Source organism: Erinaceus europaeus, chromosome 23 (genome assembly GCF_950295315.1).
Source record: "Erinaceus europaeus chromosome 23, mEriEur2.1, whole genome shotgun sequence".
In the NCBI taxonomy this organism is placed as follows: Eukaryota; Metazoa; Chordata; class Mammalia; order Eulipotyphla; family Erinaceidae; genus Erinaceus; species Erinaceus europaeus.
In genome coordinates, this window is record NC_080184.1 from 2,899,355 (window position 1) to 2,916,828 (window position 17,474).

Sequence of the window (17,474 nt, forward strand, 5' to 3'; positions counted from 1 at the left end):
GCCATTGGTCCGCGGCGCCGTTGGCTCTCCAGGCGGTGTCCGGACGCAGGTGCCGGCCCGGAGCAGAGCGATCGGAGCCCCTGGGACCGGCCGGGCCGGGAGCGCGCCGGCGGCGAGCGGAGGCCCCTGAGCGGCCGCCCGGCCCGGCCCCGCATCAGGTAAGCAGCGGGCCGGCGGCGGGGGATCGGAGAGGCGGGCAGCGTGTCCGCGCACCGGCCCCGGGTTCTAGCCCCTCCGCCCCACCCCCACTTCGGACCCTGGGCCTCCACCTGGGCGGGGTGGGGCGCAGGGTGCACCCCGGGTGCAGCACCCGGCAGGGCTGCAAGGCTCGGCTCCGTGCAATCAGGTCACCCCCGGGCACCCAGGGGGGGACGATCGGGAGGGGTCACCCAGGAAGTGGACAGGGGCCTCCTCGGCCACTTGGTTGTCCCAGAGGGGGGACTAGAGCAGGTTCGCGGGCAACCGCGCACGAGCACTCACCAGCCGGGGGGTGCTGGGTGCTGGGTGCTGGGTGCTAGGAACTTTGATGGCCGGGGTGGCTGTCATTGCCAGTCTAAGTGACAGGCGCCTTTTACAAGTAAGATTTAGTTTAGGGCGGGGGTCGGGGGGCAGCGCGGTAGTTCTGCAGAAAGACTCCCAGGTTCAATCCCTAATACCACCGTCAGCCAGAGCTGGGCAATGCCCTGGTGATAGAAAGAAAGAGAGAGAGAGAGAGAGAAAGAAAGAAGGGGAGGAAGAAAGAAAGAAAGAAGGGAAGGAAGGGAAAGATAGAAAGAGGCTGGGGGAAAATCATAAAATCTTCCAATAAAGACATGTTTTCAAAAAGGAAGAAAAGAAAAAGAAATAAGGGCGAGTCGGGTGGTAGAGCAGCGGACTAAGCGCACGTAACGCAAAGCGCAAGGACCCCTAATGATCCCGGAGCCCCCGGCTCCCCACCTGCAGGGGAGTCGCTTCCCAGGCGGTGAAGCAGGTCTGCAGGTGTCTGTCTTTCTCTCCCCCTCTCTGTCTCCCCTCCTCTCTCCATTTCTCTCTGTCCTATCCAACAACGACAACATCAATAACAACAATGATAATAACTACAACAGTAAAAAAAAAAAAAAAAAAACAAGGGCAACAAAAGAGAATAAATAAATATTTTTTTAAAATAAGACAGATGATTTGGGTCAGAGGGTAGATAGCATAATGATTATGCCCCAAAGTCTCAGGTTCAATCCCCTGTAACACCATCAGCCAGAGCTGAGTAGGGCCCTGTTAGATACATATATATATGCTGCAATCAACCCTGAAGTGGATGATATTGTGAATTATTTCTACTCTGACACCCCTTTGTGATCCTTTCTTTCTTTTAGATTTTATTTATTCATGAAAAGATAGGAGGGGGAGTCAGGCAGTAGCGCAGCAAGTTAAGCGCACGTGGCACGAAACGCAAGGACCGGCATAAGGATTCTGGTTCGAGCCCCCGGCTCCCCACCTGCAGGGGAGTCTCTTCCCAGGCGGTGAAGCAGGTTTGCAGGTGTCTGTCTTTCTCGCCCCCTCTCTGTCTTCCCCTCCTCTCTCCGTTTCTCTCTGTCCTAGCCAACAGCGACGACATCCATCACAGCAACAATAATAACTACAACAATAAAAAGCAACAAGGGCAACAAAAGGGAAAAAATATAAAAATAAAAGAAAGAAAGAAAAGGGATGGAGGGAGGGTCTGCAAAGCGATTTATGTGCCAGAGGCTACAAAGTCCTGGGTTCAGTCCCCAGCACCACCATTAGCCAGAGCTGAGCAGGGCTCTCATTATACGATAAAGTAAAATAAAGAGAAAGGATCTGGGGAGACAGCCTAATTGTTTTAGCAAAAGAAGGGGGAGGAGGAAGAGGAGGAGAAAAGTCTCCCGCCTGAGAACCTGATGTCCCAGGTTCAATCCCCAGCACCGCCAGCCATCAGCCGGAGCTGAACAGGGCTCTGGTTAAAACCAAAAAAAAAAAAAAAAAGGAGAAAGAGAAAAAAGAAAATGAAGGAAAATAGAATGAGACAGGCTGGGGAGATAATATAGTGTTGATGCAAAGAGACTTTTGTTTTCTAGTTGAGGCTCCAAAGTCCAGGGTTCAATCCCCAGCGCCACCATCTGTCAGAGCTGAGCAGGGCTGTGGTCAAAAAATAAATATATGTAAAACAACCAGGGCAACAAAAGGGAATAAATAAATATTAAAAATTAATATATATATATATACATGTATATATAGTTATTTAGTTATTTCTGAGAAAGGGGGGACAGGCGGAGGGAGAGAATGCCTGGCACATGCAATACTGAGGTTTGAACTCGGGGACCTCGGGCTTGAGAGTCCAGTGCTCTGGTTACTGCGCTACTTACCTGGCTCCCTCGGACTCAGAGAGGTGAAGCACGTAGTAGCTCAGAGACACACAGGAAATACAGGGCAGTGCTGGGATTAGAACCTGGCCTGCAGTGACCAGGGAGGTGGGTTGGGAGGTAGAGAGGAGGGCTTGCAGGCCTGGCTTATACTGGAGGAAAAGGGAGAAGGAGGAAGGGGAGAGGGAAAGAAAGAAGGACAGAGAGAGAGAGAGAGAGAGAGAGATTATCACCCACAGAGTAAGGCTTTGCAAGCCCTGGGTTCCATTCCATACTTTTTTTTTTTTTTTTACATTCCTTTACTATATTTACCATCCTCCCCTCCTCCCCCCTTGACATCTTTCCTTCTTGTTTTGTTTGCTTGTTTCCAGAGCCCTGCTCTGCTCTGGCTGATGGTGGTGCTGGAGATTGAAGCTGGGGCCTCAGAGCCTCAGGCAGGAGAGTCTTTTTTTGTAGAACCACTCTGCTGTCTCTCTAGCCCTGTCTTTTTCTTGTTGATTTGTAATCACTCTTTACATATGCGGGTTTAAAAAAAAAAACAGAGCCCTGCTCAGCTCTGGCTGATGGTGGTGCTGGGAATTGAAGCTGGGACCTCAGAGCCTCAGGCAGGAAAGTCTTTTTCTTAGGAATGTACTATTTATTTAATGAGAGAGAGAGAGAGAGATTTGAATGGATAGATAGAAATATAGATAGGGGGAGTTGGATCGTCGCGCAAAGTGCAAGGACCAGCTTAAGGATCCCGGTTTGAGCCCCTGGCTCCCCACCTGCAGGGGAGTCACTTCACAGGCAGTGAAGCAGGTCTGCAGGTGTCTGTCTTTCTCTCCCCCTTTCTGTCTTCCCCTCCTCTCTCCATTTCTCTGTCCTATCCAACAACGACGACAACAATAGTAAGTACAACAATGAAACAACAAGGGCAACAAAAGGGAATAAATTTTTTTAAAAGTTTCTTTTTTTAAAAAAAGAAATATAGATAGGTAGATAGATAGATAGATAGGAAGGAGAGAGAGAACCAGGTCAGAGACTTGCTCAGCTCTGGCTGATGGTGGTGCTGGGGATGGAACCTGGGACCTCAGAGCCTCAAGTAGGAGAGTCTGTTTGCAGAACCACCATGCTATTTCCCCAGCCCTTTTCTTTCTTGTTTTAAAATACATTTGACTTATTTTGGATTGAGATGCAAGGGGGAGATAGATAGATAGACACATGCGGATGTGAGGGCAATCTGGCTGCGACATCTGTCACCCCGTTGATCGCCAGGGTTGATAGACAGACACATGCAACACTGCTTCACCACTAAGGAAGCTTCTCCCCTCTCAGAGGGAGACCAGGGTCTTGAGCCTGAGTCCCTACGCACTGTAATGTATGAGTTCAACTGGTTGTGCCAACGCTTGGCTCCTGTGTGTGTGTGTGTGTGTAGAGAGAGAGAGGATTTAATTTTTAAAAAATATTTATTTATTCCCTTTTTGTTGTCCTTGTTGTTTTACTGTTGTAGTTGTTGTTGGATAGGACAGAGAGAAATGGAGAGAGATGGGGAAGACAGAGAGGGGGAGAGAAGGACAGACACCTGCAGACCTGCTTCACCGCCTGTGAAGCGACTCCCCTGCAGGTGGGGAGCTGGGGGCTCCAACCGGGATCCTTAAAGCGCGCCACCTGCGCTTAACCTGCTGCGCTACAGCCCGACTCCCAGGATTTAATTTTTTTATTATCTTTTCTTGTTTATTGGCTAGAGGCAGCCAGAAACCAAGAGGGGAGGAGGAGCTAGAGAGGGAGAGAGACAGAGAGACACCTGCAGCCCTGCTTCACCACTTGCGAAGCTTTCCCCCTGCAAGTGGGGACTGGGGGCTCGAACCTGCGTCCTTGCACATTGCTCAACCAGGTGCGCCACTACCCGGTCCCTGGGAAAAACTTTTGCTTTACCACTGTGCTAGTTCTTTGGATTAAGAGACAACATTTAAAATGTCAATAAAGGGGAGTCGGGCGGTAGCGCAGCGGTTTAAGCGCATGTGGCACAAAGTGCAAGGACCGGCCTAAGGACCCTGGTTCGAACCCCCGGCTCCCCACCTGCAGGGGAGTCGCTTCACAGGCGGTGAAGCAGGTCTGCAGGTGTCTATCTTTCTCTCCTCCTCTCTGTCTTCCCCTCCTCTCTCCATTTCTCTCTGTCCTATCTAACAACAATAATAACTACAACAATAAAACTACAAGGGCAACAAAAGGGAATGAATAAAGAAATATTTAAAGATTCAATTCAATTCAAAACCAGCAGAAGTTGCCCTCCCCTGAGGAGTCTGCTGTGGCCTCTGAGCTGATCTTTCTCTGAGTTCAGGGACGGTCGCAAGTCCTGTCAGTCACCTCCCAGCCGCGCTATCTCGGTCACACAGCCTTCCTCCCAGACTCCCCCAGCCTCTGGGATCCTTGTTTATCTGGCCTGCTGTAACCTCACTTCAGGGCTCCGAAGAATCCCCTGGGGCCCTGTAGGCTTGTAGAAAGCTGAGCTGTACAAGTCATTTCTCTCTCTCTCTCTCTCTCTCTCTTCAATTATTAATTTTGGCAGAGCTGTGGCCTCACAAAGGTTCAGTTTCGTCACCCTGGGCTGCTGCTTCATTCAGATCAGAGAGAGACAAAGAGACAGCCAGCCAGACACCATTGCGGTACCAGGGCTCAAACCCAGTGGTCTTGCTCCATGAGATATTGTTAAATCCCTTTTTTAAATTTTTATTTATTTTTATTTTTTATATTTATTTATTTTTATTTTTTATATTTATTTATTTTCCCTTTTGTTGCCCTTTTTATTGTTGTTGTAGTTATTGTTGTTATTGATGTTGTCGTTGTTGGATAGGACAGAGAAATGGAGAGAGGAGGGGAAGACAGAGAGGGGGAGAGAAAGACAGACACCTGCAGACCTGCTTCACCGCCTGTGAGAAATGGAGAGAGGAGGGGAAGACAGAGAGGGGGAGAAAAAGACAGACACCTGCAGACCTGCTTCACCGCCTGGGAAGCGACTCCCCTGCAGGTGGGGAGCCGGGGGCTCGAACCGGGATCCTTACATCGGTCCTTGTGCCACCTGTGCTTAAGCCACTGTGCTACTGCCCGATTCCCGGATATATTTTTTATATATTTTTGGGTGGAACAAAGAGGAAATCAAGAGAGAAGGGGGAGATGGAGATATCAAGAGAAAGACACCTGCAGACCTGCTTCACCGCTTGTGAAGTGTCCCCCCTGCAGGTGGTGAACTGGGGGCTCAAACCAGGATCCTTGCGCTTTGTACTATGTGTGTGTAACCAAGTGCATCACTGCCTGGCCCCTTAAAAAATTTTTTTTATTTATCTTTATTTCCTTATTGGATAGAGACATCCAGAAATCTAGAGTGATAGATAGAGACAGAAAGACAGACAGACACCTGCAGCCCTGCTTCACCACTCCAGAAGCTTTTCCCCTGCAGGTGGGGATGGGGCTTGAACCTGGGGCCATAGTCACTGTAATGTGAGGGCTTAACCAGGTGTGCCACCAACTGCCCCCCCTTTTTTTGATAGCTGGAGAAACAGAGGGCAAAGGAGAGCTATCCCATTAACTCCCTCCCTCTCTCTCTTTACTCACCTCTGGTTAGTGATGGTGTGGGGGATTGAACCTGGGGTCTCAGAGCCTCAGGCCTGCGAGACTCTTTGCAGAACCATGTTTCTATCTTCTCAACCCTTAGTTAAGTAATATTAATTATTAATATTGTTATTATTATTTTATTACCAGAGCCCAGCTCAGCTCTGTCTTCCGGAGGTGCTGGGGATTGAACCTGGGACCTCAGAGCCTCAGGCAGGAGAGTCTCCTTGCAGAACCATCCTGCTACCTCTCCCTTCCTCCCAACTCATTTATTTTTCTGTATGAGGAAGACTCAAACCCTGGGGCCTTCCACCTTTACGTCTTGTAGTTCCCCCTTCACTCCTCAGCCTTGAAGGTCACACACAGCTCCTGGAGCCCCCAAAGCCACTGGGCTGGCCCTGCCTTTGACCTCACTGCTGGTTTCTCTCCAGCCTCCTTGGACCATGGGCCTCGGACCCTGAGCCCCCAGAGCGCCTTGCAGTCATGACAACGGGGGACTGTTACCACCTGCCCGGATCCCTGTGTGACTGCTCTGGACCTCCGGCGGGCTCCAAGGTGGTGGAGGCCACGGGCCCTGGGCCGCCTCTGTATGTGGCCCAGGTGACCGCCAGGGATGGGCGGCTGTTGTCCAGTGTCATCCGGGCCCTGGACACGCCCAGGTGAGTGGGCCGATGGAATAGCCCATAACCTGGCGTTGCATGACCCGGGTTCGACCCCTTTGTAAGGCAGCTTTTTGGGTGGCCTGGGGTCTCTCGGTCTGTCTGTCTCTCTCCTGTTTGTATCATTAAAGAATAATTCTGGGGGGAGTCGGGGGGGGGGGCTAGCGCAGCGGGTTAAGCAGAAGTGGTGCAAAGACCAACGTGAGGATCCCGGTTCGAGCCCCCGGCTCCCCACCTGCAGGGGAGTCGCTTCCCAGGCGGTGAAGCAGGTCTGCAGGTGTCTGTCTTTCTCTCCCCCTCTCTGTCTTCCCCTCCTCTCTCCATTTCTCTCTGTCCTATCCAACAACGAACGACATCAACAATAACGATAATAACCACAACAAGGCTACAACAACAAGGGTGACAAAAGGGGGAAAAAATGGCCTCCAGGAGCAGTGGCTTCGTGGTGCAGGCACTGAGCCCCAGCAATAACCCTGGAGGCAAAAAAAAAAGAAAAAAAAATCTTTCAAAAATAATTAAATAAGTAAAAATAGGACTGGGGAAATAGCAGGATGGTTCTACAAAAGCCTCTCCTGCCTGAGCCTCTGACGCCCCAGGTTCCATCCCCAGCACCGCCACCATCAGCCAGAGCTGTGCAGGGCTCGGCTCTGTTGACTAAAATATCTTTGTCATATTTTCCCGTGTGTTTTTCTTTTCCTCAAAAGCTGAGCTTTCTGGCCCACCCAAGGGGTCTGTGTGTGCTCTGGTTTTGAAGCCTCTGAGCTCCCCCCCCCCAAACCCTAGGCAGAGAGGAAAAGAGATAGAGAAAGACACTTTGGAGGGAGGTGGAATTTTCTGTAAATTTAAAAGACAGCCAGCCAGGTTCCTCCTTTCTCCCTGGTTCTGGGCAGAAATTTCTGGAAAACAGTGACTCATGAAATCCCTGAAGGGGGGATGGAGAGATCTCAGCCGGGCTGCCTTCCTCCTGACTGGTCTCAGGAAGAGGACCCCCTTGCCTCCCACCCCCCCCAAAGTCCACAACTCGCTGAGAAAGCTGGGATTTCTGAACTTATTTCCTGGAGACGCTGCCATTCCTGGCCCAATGCCCAGCCTCTAACTGCAGGGAAGTCGCACCTTCCTGGATGAATCAGCTTCGCCCAAAGCGATTGTGGCCTGCGGGAGTCTGACTTGATCCAGGACCCCTGGCCCTGCTCTCTGCTCTCCCCGGTGGGTGCCTGCCTTCCACAGACCCCCACCAGTGGACCAGCCTGCTGTCTTCAGCCAGTTCCAGTTGCTAGACATTCTGGATGTGAAGGGAGGAAGGAAGGGATAGCAGGAATGAAGTCCCGGGGTCTCTAATTGCAGCTGAGTCTTTCCCTGGGAGGCTTGACTGGCTTGAGGGGGGGGTGGCCTATCTGTTCCTGCTCTCGTCTTTTGAGGGTTCGAGCCCTGGCTACCCACCTGCAGTGGGGGAAGTTTTATGAGGGGTGGAACAGTGCTGCAGGTGTCTCTCTCTCTCTCTCTCTTCAGTATTTTGTTCTATTTTATTTTATGAGAGTTCAAGAAAGAGGAAAGAAGGGAGAGGGAGGGGGAGAGAAGAAGAGAGAGTGAGAAAGAGATACAGAGAGAAAAAACAGAGCTCTGGCTGATGTTGGTGCTGGGAATTGAACCTGAGACTTCAGAGCCTCAGGCAGGAGAGTCTTTTTCTTTGGAATGTATTTTTACTTAATGAGAGAGATAGGTAATGGATAGATAGGGAGATAGATAGATAGGAAGGAGAGAGAGACCTCTAGCTGTTTAGTTCTGGCTGATGGAGGTGCTAGGGATTGAACCTGGGACCTCAGAGCCTCAGGCAGGAGAGTCTTTTTTTTTTTTTTTTTGCCTCCAGGGTTATTGCTGGGGCTCAGTTCCTGCACCATAGCCTTGTTGTGGTTATTATTGTTGTTGATGTCGTCGTTGTTGAATAGGACAGAGAGAAATGGAGAGAGGAGGGGAAGACAGAGAGGGGGAGAGAAAGACAGACACCTGCAGACCTGCTTCACCGCCTGGGAAGCGACTCCCCTGCAGGTGGGGAGCCGGGGGCTCGAACCAGGATCCTTTGCCGATCCTTTGTGCCATCTACGCTTAACCGGCTGTGCTACTGCCGGACTCCTGGCTTCCGCTTCTTTTAAAAAGAGAGAGTAGTGAAGAGTCGGGCAGTAGTGCAGCAATGGGTAGTGAAAGCAGGTCTGCAGGTGTCCGTCTTTCTCTCCCCCTCTCTGTCTTCCCCTCCTCTCTCCATTTCTCTCTGTCCTGTCCAACAATGACGACATCAATAACAATAACAGTATCAACTACAACAATATAACAAGAAGGGTAACAAAAGGGAAAATAAATAAATATTTAAAAGAAGAAGAAGAAGAAGAAGAAGAAGAAGAAGAAGAAGAAGAAGAAGAAGGAGAAAAAGAAGGCCGGGGCCTGGTGGTGGCACACCTTGTTGGTCCCACCTGTTACAGCGTGTCAAGTCCCAAGTTCAAGCCCCTGGTCCTCACCTGCAGGGGAAAAGCTTTGTGAGTGGTGAAGCAGGGCTGTAGGCATCGCTCTTTCTCTTTGTCCCTAGCTCCCCCTTCCTTCTTGATTTCTGGCTGTCTCTATCCAATAACTAACAGTAAATTAAAAAAAAAATGGTTTGAGCCCCGGCTTTCCACCCACAGGGGAGTCACTTCACAGTCAGTGAAGCAGGTCTACAAGTGTCTGTCTGTCTTTCCCTCGCCTTCCTCTCTCCATTTCTCTCTGTCTTATCTAACAACGATATCTGTAACATCGATACAACAACAGGAAGTCGGGCGGTAGCGCAGTGGGTTAAGCGCAGGTGGCACAAAGCGCAAGGACCGGCGTAAGGATCCTAGTTCGAGGCCCCGGCTCCCCACCTGCAGGGGTGTCGCTTCACAGGTGGTGAAGCAGGTCTGCAGGTGTCTGTCTTTCTCTCCCCCTCTGTCTTCCCCTCCTCTCTCCATTTCTCTCTGTTCTATCCAACAATGACGACATCAAGAACAAGAATAATAACTACAACAAAAACAACAACAAGGGCAATGAAAGGGAAAATAAATAAATAAATGTAAAAAAGATTTAAAACAAATAAAATTAAAAATTAAAAAACCAAACAAACAAGAAAAAAGGAAAAGAAATCTCCAGGGGGCTGTTTGCTCAAGCCTGACCATTCCAGGGATAGGCTCTGATGCTGCCTAGCTGGACCTCAAAGCCGGTGTGGGCTTGGGGAAAGCACCCCCAGAGGAATGGGTACAGGCCACCGGGTTTTGAGGGATGAGTAGGAGTTAGCCGAGCGGGCAGAGATTGAGCCTGCGGGATGTGGGGTGGGCCGGTGGCCAGTGGCCGCTGGCTGACAGGTGGCGTCTCTGTCCCCCAGCGATGGCCCGTTCTGCCGTATCTGCCACGAGGGGGCCAATGGGGAGAATCTTCTGTCACCCTGTGGCTGCACGGGGACCCTGGGGGCCGTCCACCAGAGCTGTCTGGAGCGTTGGCTGTCCTCTTCCAATACCAGCTACTGTGAGCTGTGCCACACAGAGTTCGCCGTGGAGAAGCGGCCCCGGCCCCTCACTGAGGTACGGCGGGGTGGGATGGGGTCCTGGAGTTGGGTTGGGGGGGGTGACCCAGAGCCCTTCCATAGCCTGGGTGGGTGGCTTCAGGAGATGCCTGTCTGCCACCCTCCAGTCATGGAGACCCGAGCCAACAGTGCTAAGGACCCCGGGAAGGGCAGAGCCAGTGTGCATAGCAGGTGCAAAGGTCCTGGGGCCAGGGGGAAGCTGGGAGGGGGAGTTGGTTATTGGTTCATTTCTTTTTGTATTTTTATTTATTTATTTATTTATTTTAAATATTTATTTATTTACTTATTCCCTTTTGCTGCCCTGGTTTGTTTTTTTAAAATTTTTTTATTGTTGTAGTTATTACTGTCGTTGTTGGATAGGACAGAGAGAACTGGAGAAAGCAGGGGAAGACAGAGAAGGGGAGAGAAAGACAGACACCTGCAGACCTGCTTCACCGCCTGGGAAGCGACTCCCCTGCAGGTGGGGAGCCGGGGCCTTGAACTGGGATCCTTACGCCAGTCCTTGCGCTTTGCGCCACCTGCGCTTAACCCTCCGAGCTACTTCCCGACTCCCTGATTTTTATTTTTTCTAAGCTTGATTTATTTTATTTTATAGGACAGAGAGAAATTCAGAGAGATAGCGGAGAGGAAGGGAAAGAGAGGGGGCCGAGTAGTGCCGCACCCGGTTCACCGCACCTAGTGTTATGTGCAATGACCTGGGTTCGAGCCCCTGCTCCCCACCTGCAGCAGGGAAGCTTCAGGAGAGGTGAAGCAGGTCTGCAGGTGTCTCTCTTTCTCCCTCTCTATCTCCTCCTCCTCTCTTAAATTTCTCTCTGTCCTATCCAATAAAATAGAAGAAAAAAAAGTCGGGAGGGGAGGCGGAGAAATGGTTGCTGGGAGCAGCCAGCTCCAAGCCCCAGCACTAACCTTGGAGGAAAAAAATAATAATAAAAGGAAAGAACGGGAAAGAGACCCCCGCAGCCCTGCTTCACCACTCGCAAAGCTTTCCCCCTGCAGGTGGGGACCAAGGGCTTGAACCTGGGGCCTTGAGCATTGTAACATGTGCGCTCAACCAGGTGCGCCACTGCCTGGCCCTTGTGTTTTTATTGATTGATTTGTTTATTCAAAAAACATTTTTTTTATTGTGGTCCGGGAGGTGGTGCAGTGGATAAAGCACTGGGTTCTCAAGCATGTGGTCCCCAGTTCGATCCCTGGCAGCACATGTACCAGAGTGATGTCTGATTCTTTCTCTCTCTTCTCCTATCATTCTCGTTAATAAATAAATAAAATATAATAAATAAATAAATTTATTAAAAATTATTATCTTTATTTATTTATTGGATAGAGACAGCCAGACATCAGGAGGGAAGGGGGAGCTAGAGAGGAAGAGAGACAGAGAGACACCTGCAGCCCTGCTTCACCGCTCATGAAGCTTTCCCCCTGCAGGTGGGGACAGGGGACTCGAACCTGGGTCCTTGTGCATTGCAACATGTGCTCTTAATCAGGTGCACCACCACCCGGACCCTATTGGTTTATTTTTATGCTTTTTAAAAAAAATGTTACACTTATTATTTGTTTGGCTAGAGAGAGGGAAATTAAAGGGGAAGAGGGAGAAAGAGAAGGAGAAATACCTGCAGAAGGGCGGGTGAAGACAGCATAATGCTTATGCAAACAGACTGTCCTGCAAGAGGCTAGGAAGTCCCAGGTTCACTCCCCCGCACCACCATAAGCCAGAGCTGGTCAGTGCTCTGGAAAAAAAAAAAAAAATATATATATATATATATATCTGCAGTGGTCCAGGAGGTGGCTTGATGGATAAAGCATGAAGTCTTGAGTTTGATCCCCAGCAGCACATGGACCAGAGTGATGTCTGTTTCTTTCTCTCTCTCTCTCCTCCTATCTTTCTCATAAATAAATAAAATAAAATCTTTAAAGAAAAAAAAAACACCTGCAGACCTGCTTTACCGCTTGTGAAGCTTCCCTCTTGAAGGTGGGGAGGAGGGGCTTGAACCGGGGTCCTTGAGCACTGTACTGTGTGCACTTACCCAGTTTCACTGCTGCCTGACCTTCCCCTCTCTCATTAAAAACAAACTAATGTTTAATAGGGCTAGGGAGACAGCATAGTGATTCTGCAAAAAGACTTTCTCCCAGATTTATTTATAATTTTTTTTCCCCCAGACCCCTGCTCAGCACTGACTTCTGGTAGTGCTGGGGATCGAATCTGGGGCCTCTGGGGCCTCAGGCATCAAAGCATTGATTTATTTACTTATTATCTATTTTTATCTATTTATTTATTGGATAAAGACGGCCTGAAATCGAGAGGGAAGGGGGAGATAGAGAGGGAGAGAGACAGAGAGACACCTGCAACCCTGCTTCACCACTCACAAAGCTTTCTCCCTACAGGTAGGGACTGGGGGCTTGAACCTGGGTCCTTGTGCACTGTAAATGTGTGCAATCAACCAGGTGCACCACCACCTGGCCACAAAGCCTGTCTTTCTCTTTCTTCCTTTTTTTTTTTCCCCCTCTCTTTCTTCTTCCTTTCCTTTCCACAACCTTTATACTCTCTCTAGTCCCAGTCCCCAGCACCACCTGGGAGGTCCTGCAGCACCCAGGGAGGCTCTGCTAACTGCAAAGTCTCTCTCTCTCTTTCTCTGTTGTCTCTCAATGTGCATGCATCCTTCCCCTCTTCCCCGCAGTGGCTGAAGGACCCGGGCCCCCGCACCGAGAAGCGGACACTGTGTTGTGACATGGTCTGCTTCCTGTTCATCACACCGCTGGCCGCCATCTCGGGCTGGCTGTGTCTGCGGGGAGCTCAGGACCACCTCAGGCTGCATAGCCGTCTGGAGGCCGTGGGCCTGATTGCCCTCACCATTGCCCTCTTCACCATCTACGTACTCTGGACGCTGGTGAGTGGGGGTGGGGGTGGGGGTGGGGGGGTGAGGGGTCCAGACCTCAGGGGTCTGTCCAGCCAGGCTCAGGGCAGTGGAGGGGTAGACAGAGAGAGGGGGAGAGAGACAGAGAGACACCTGCAGCCCCGCTCCACCATTTGTGAAGCTTCCCCCCTGCAGGTGGGGACCAGGGGCTTGAACCTGGGTCCTTGAGTGCTGTAACATCTGTATTCAACCAGCTGGGCCATCATGCTATCTTTTCTTTCTTCCTTTCTTTTCTCTTCTTTTTTCTTTTCTTTGCCTCCAGGTTTCTTGCTGGGGCTGGGTGCCTGCACTACGAATCCACTGCTCCTGGAGGCTATTTTTTCCCATTTTTGTTGCCCTTGTTGTTATTATTGTTATTGCTGTCATTGTTGTTGGATAGGACAGAGAAATGGAGAGAGGAGGGGAAGACAGAGAGGGGGAGAGAAAGACAGACACCTGCACACCTGCTTCACCGCCTGGGAAGCGACTCCCCTGCAGGTGGGGGAGCTGGGGGCTCGAACCGGGATCCTTACGCCAGTCCTTGCGCTTTGCGCCCTTCACCCGCTGTGCTACCTACCGCCTTCCCCCCTGCTCCCCCTCCATCAATATATACATGGATCTCATGTCAAAACAGAGGATGGGGGGACTCTGGGGTAGTGTGTTACTTAGCCATGTGTTTGACTCATGGGTTTGAGCCCTGGAGAAGGTATGGTGCTGGGGTCTGTTTCTCTGTCTCTCCATTCCAGAAACACTTCCATGAAGCCAGGCTGTGACACACCCAGTTAAGTGAACATAGTACTAAGCGCAAGGATCCGGGTTCGAGCCCCTGGCTTTCCAACTGCAGGGGAGTCACTTCATAAGCGGTGAAGCAAGTCTCAGGTGTCTGTCTGTCTTTCTCTCCCCCTCTCTGTCTTCCTCTCCTCTCTCCATTTCTCTGTCCTATCCAACAACAAAGACATCAGCCATAACTAAAAAAATAAAAAGGGCAACAAAAAGGAATAAATAATAATAAATAAATATTTTTAAAAGTGGTCCAGCAGGTGGCGCTGTGGATAAAATGCTCTCAAGCGTGAGGTCCTGAGTTCAAGCCCTGGCAGCACATGTACCAGAGTGATGTCTGGTTCTTTCTCTCTCTCCTCCTATCTTTCTCATCAATCAATAAGTAAAATCTTTTTTTAAAAAAAAAGAAATTATCCCAGTAAAAATTAAAAAAAAAAGATTCTCCTGCCTGAGGCTCTGAGGTCCCAGGTTCAAGTCCCAGCACCACCATCAGTCAGAGATCAGCAGGGTTCTGGGAAAATAACAATAACAACAATAGCATTATTGTTATTGTTGTTATTCTGCAAAAGCCTTTCCTGTCTGAGGCTCTGAAGTCCCAGGTTCAATGCCCAGCACCACCATCAGCCAGAGCTGAGCAGGGCTCTGGTATCTCTCTCTTTCTCTCTGTATCTCTGTGTCATTGAAATAATGACACATTTTATATGACTGAGAAAAAAACACAATGTTTCTGCAAAACATTCTCCTCCCTGAGGCTCCGGATGTTCGAGCCTGCTCACTCCCCAGCACCACCATCAGCCAGAGCTGAGCGGGGCTCTGTGGGGAAAAAAGAAAGGAAAGAAAAAGAGAGAGAAACACTAGCAGGTAAACAATCCTTACAGCTCCCAATCTCTGTCTGTTTGTCTGTCATTTGCTGATGTCCTTCAGCAAAAGACGTAGCCACCAGGGGGCTGATTCTGGCTGTGGCTTGCCTTGTTGGTTTAACTAAACCCCTCTGACAGCCAACCCTGTGTCCTTTCTAATACAGGCTGTTTTTTTTTTCTTGTTTAATGTTTACTCGCCAGAAATGTGCCAACGGCTTGTCTGTTTGAACGCTGCTTCGTGGAGACCTGCTGCTCTGGTTGACTTAATGATTAAAAAAAAAAAAAAAAAAAAAAAGGGAGTCGGGCAGTAGCGCAGCGAGTTAAGTGCACGTGGTGCAAAGCGCAAGAACTGGCGTAAGGACCCAGGTTCGAGCCCCCGGCTCCCCACCTGCAGGGGAGTCGCTTCCCAGGCGGTGAAGCAGGTCCGCAGGTGTCTGTCTTTCTCTCCCCCTCTCTGTCTTCCCCTCCTCTCTCCATTTCTCTCTGTGCTATCCATCAACAACAATAATAATAATAACAACAATGATTACTACAGCAATAAAACAAGAAGGGCAACAAAAGGGAATGAATAAATATTAAAAAAAAAAACGTGTAGGGGAGATCGTACAATGGTTCTGCAAAAGATTTTTCAAGCCTGAGGCTCTGGGGTCCCGGGTTCAATCCCCAGCACCATCATCAGCCACAGCTGAGCAGGGGTCTGGGGTCTTTCTCTGCATCTCAGGAGCCAGGGGCTCGAACCCGAGTCCTTATGCCGGCCCTTGAAATTTGTGGTATGTGCCCTTAACCCCCTGTGTTACCACCCCCCCCCCTTTTTTTTTTTTTTTGCTTCCAGGGTTATCACTGGGGCCCGGTGCCTGCACCATGAATCCACTGCTCCTGGAGGCCGTTTTTCCCATGTTGTTGCCCTTGTTGTTTATCGTTGTGGTTTTTATTACTGTTATCACTGTCGTTGTTGTTGGAGAGGACAGAGAGAAATGGAGAGAGGAGGGGAAGACAGAGAGGGGGAGAGAAAGACAGACACCTGCAGACCTGCTTCACCGCCTGGGAAGCGACTCCCCTGCAGGTGGGGAGCCGGGGGCTCCAACTGGGATCCCTCTGACAGTCTTTGCCCTTTGCGCCCTATGCGCTTAACTCACTGCGCTACCGCCCGACCCCCCCCAACTTAATTTTTTTGGAGGGGGCTCAGTTCCTACACCCCTTAGAGAGTGACTGCAGTGCGATCATATGATGGTTACTTCTTTTTTAAAAAATATTTTAAATATTTTTATTTATTTATTTTCCCTTTTGTTGCCCTTGTTTTTTTTTTTTTTAAGATTTTATTTATTTACTAATGAGAAACATCGGAGGAGAGAGAAAGAACCCGGCATCACCGTATTACGTGTGCTGCTGGGGTTTGAACTCAGGACCTCATGCTTGAACTCAGGACCTCAGGACCTGATGCTTTATCCACTGCGCCACCTCCCGGACCACAACCTTGTTGTTTTGATGGTTACTTCTTACATCTCCTGTCCACCTTGGGGAGCCTGAGCCTGGCTGCCTGGGGGTCCAGGTTAAGGGCCCCCTCCTGGTTGCCCCTCTCCATTACCTGCCCCCCATCCCCTCTCTCCCACCCAGGTTTCCTTCCGGTACCATTGCCAGCTCTATTCAGAGTGGAAGAGAACCAACCAGAAGGTTCGCCTTAAGATCCGGGGGGCGGAGGGTACCCAGCTGTCCCCCCTGACTGCCGAGCTCCTGAAGAAGGCGGCCGAGGAGACCCCCGTGTGACAGGCGCTGGTTGACTTATGGCCAGACTCATGCCCACCTCGACCCAGCCAGAGGAAGCTTCTAGAATCTCCTACCTGCCACCATCGCCAAGAGGCCAGACACCAGGCCCTGGGTTTCAGACGGACACGACCTTCAAGCTTCTCTGGCGAGCCACCAAGCCCCAGCCAGAGGGGAGGCAAAGACAACTTCTTCCCCTCCAAAAGAAAAAAAAAAAAATTTAGGCTGGGAGGATCCCCCACCCAGCTTCCTGCTGCTTCTCTGCACCCAGCCCCATGGCAGGCTGGCTTTTGGGGGATCCCAAGCACACACCACTTTATAGCTGCACCGCGTGGCTGAAGCCCCACCCCACCCCACCCCAACACACACCGGTCTCCTCTCTGCCCACCCCCCCACCCCTTTTCCCGGAATGAATTAGGTGTGTGTCCTTTCTAACCCAAAGTGGACTTTGTCACCAGCCGTCTCGGACCCGAGGCCAGCAGAGTCCGGGGCCCAGGAGCTGGGTCTCACCCCAGTGCCGGTTTGAAGAGATCACCCTCTGAGTATTCCCAGATGAAGACGTGCAGTCCAAGATTCCCAAGTCAAAAGGCAGGGAGTCGGGGGTGATGGAATAAATGTTTGTTTTTTCCTGAAATGTGTCCAGTTGGGGAAAAAATGTTGTTTCCTATTAATTAACTAATTTATTTTCCCCCAGAGCCCTGCTCAGCTCTGGCTGATGGTGGTGCTGGGGATGGAATCTGGGACCTCAGAGCCTCAGGCTGGAGAGTCTTTTTTGCAGAACCACCGTGCAACTTTCTTTTATTTGATAGAAAGAAATCAAGGGGGTCGGGCGGTAGCGCAGCGGGTTAAGCACACGTGGCACAAAGCACAAGGACCGGCGTGAGGATCCCGGTTCGAGCCCCGGCTCCCCACCTGCAGGGGAGTCGCTTCCCAGGCGGTGAAGCAGGTCTGCAGGTGTCTGTCTTTCTCTCCCCCTCTCTGTCTTCCCCTCCTCT

At 50.5% G+C, this 17,474-nt stretch overlaps 1 protein-coding gene across 2 annotated transcripts; it reads left to right on the forward strand.

The window, feature by feature from the left end:
- Positions 1 to 17,113, forward strand: MARCHF2 (membrane associated ring-CH-type finger 2). 2 transcript variants are annotated; one of them, XM_007537237.3, is made up of 5 exons: positions 1 to 158; positions 6,377 to 6,604; positions 9,990 to 10,185; positions 12,863 to 13,072; positions 16,333 to 17,113. In XM_007537237.3, the coding sequence occupies exons 2-5, from the start codon at positions 6,429 to 6,431 to the stop codon at positions 16,480 to 16,482; spliced, it is 732 nt and encodes a 243-aa protein (XP_007537299.2). In that variant the 5' UTR covers positions 1 to 158; positions 6,377 to 6,428; the 3' UTR covers positions 16,483 to 17,113. The 2 variants fall into 2 exon arrangements, with proteins under 2 accessions (XP_007537299.2, XP_060037590.1); XM_060181607.1 differs by lacking the exon at positions 16,333 to 17,113 and adding an exon at positions 14,119 to 14,255.
- The last annotated feature ends 361 nt before the right edge of the window (positions 17,114 to 17,474 follow it).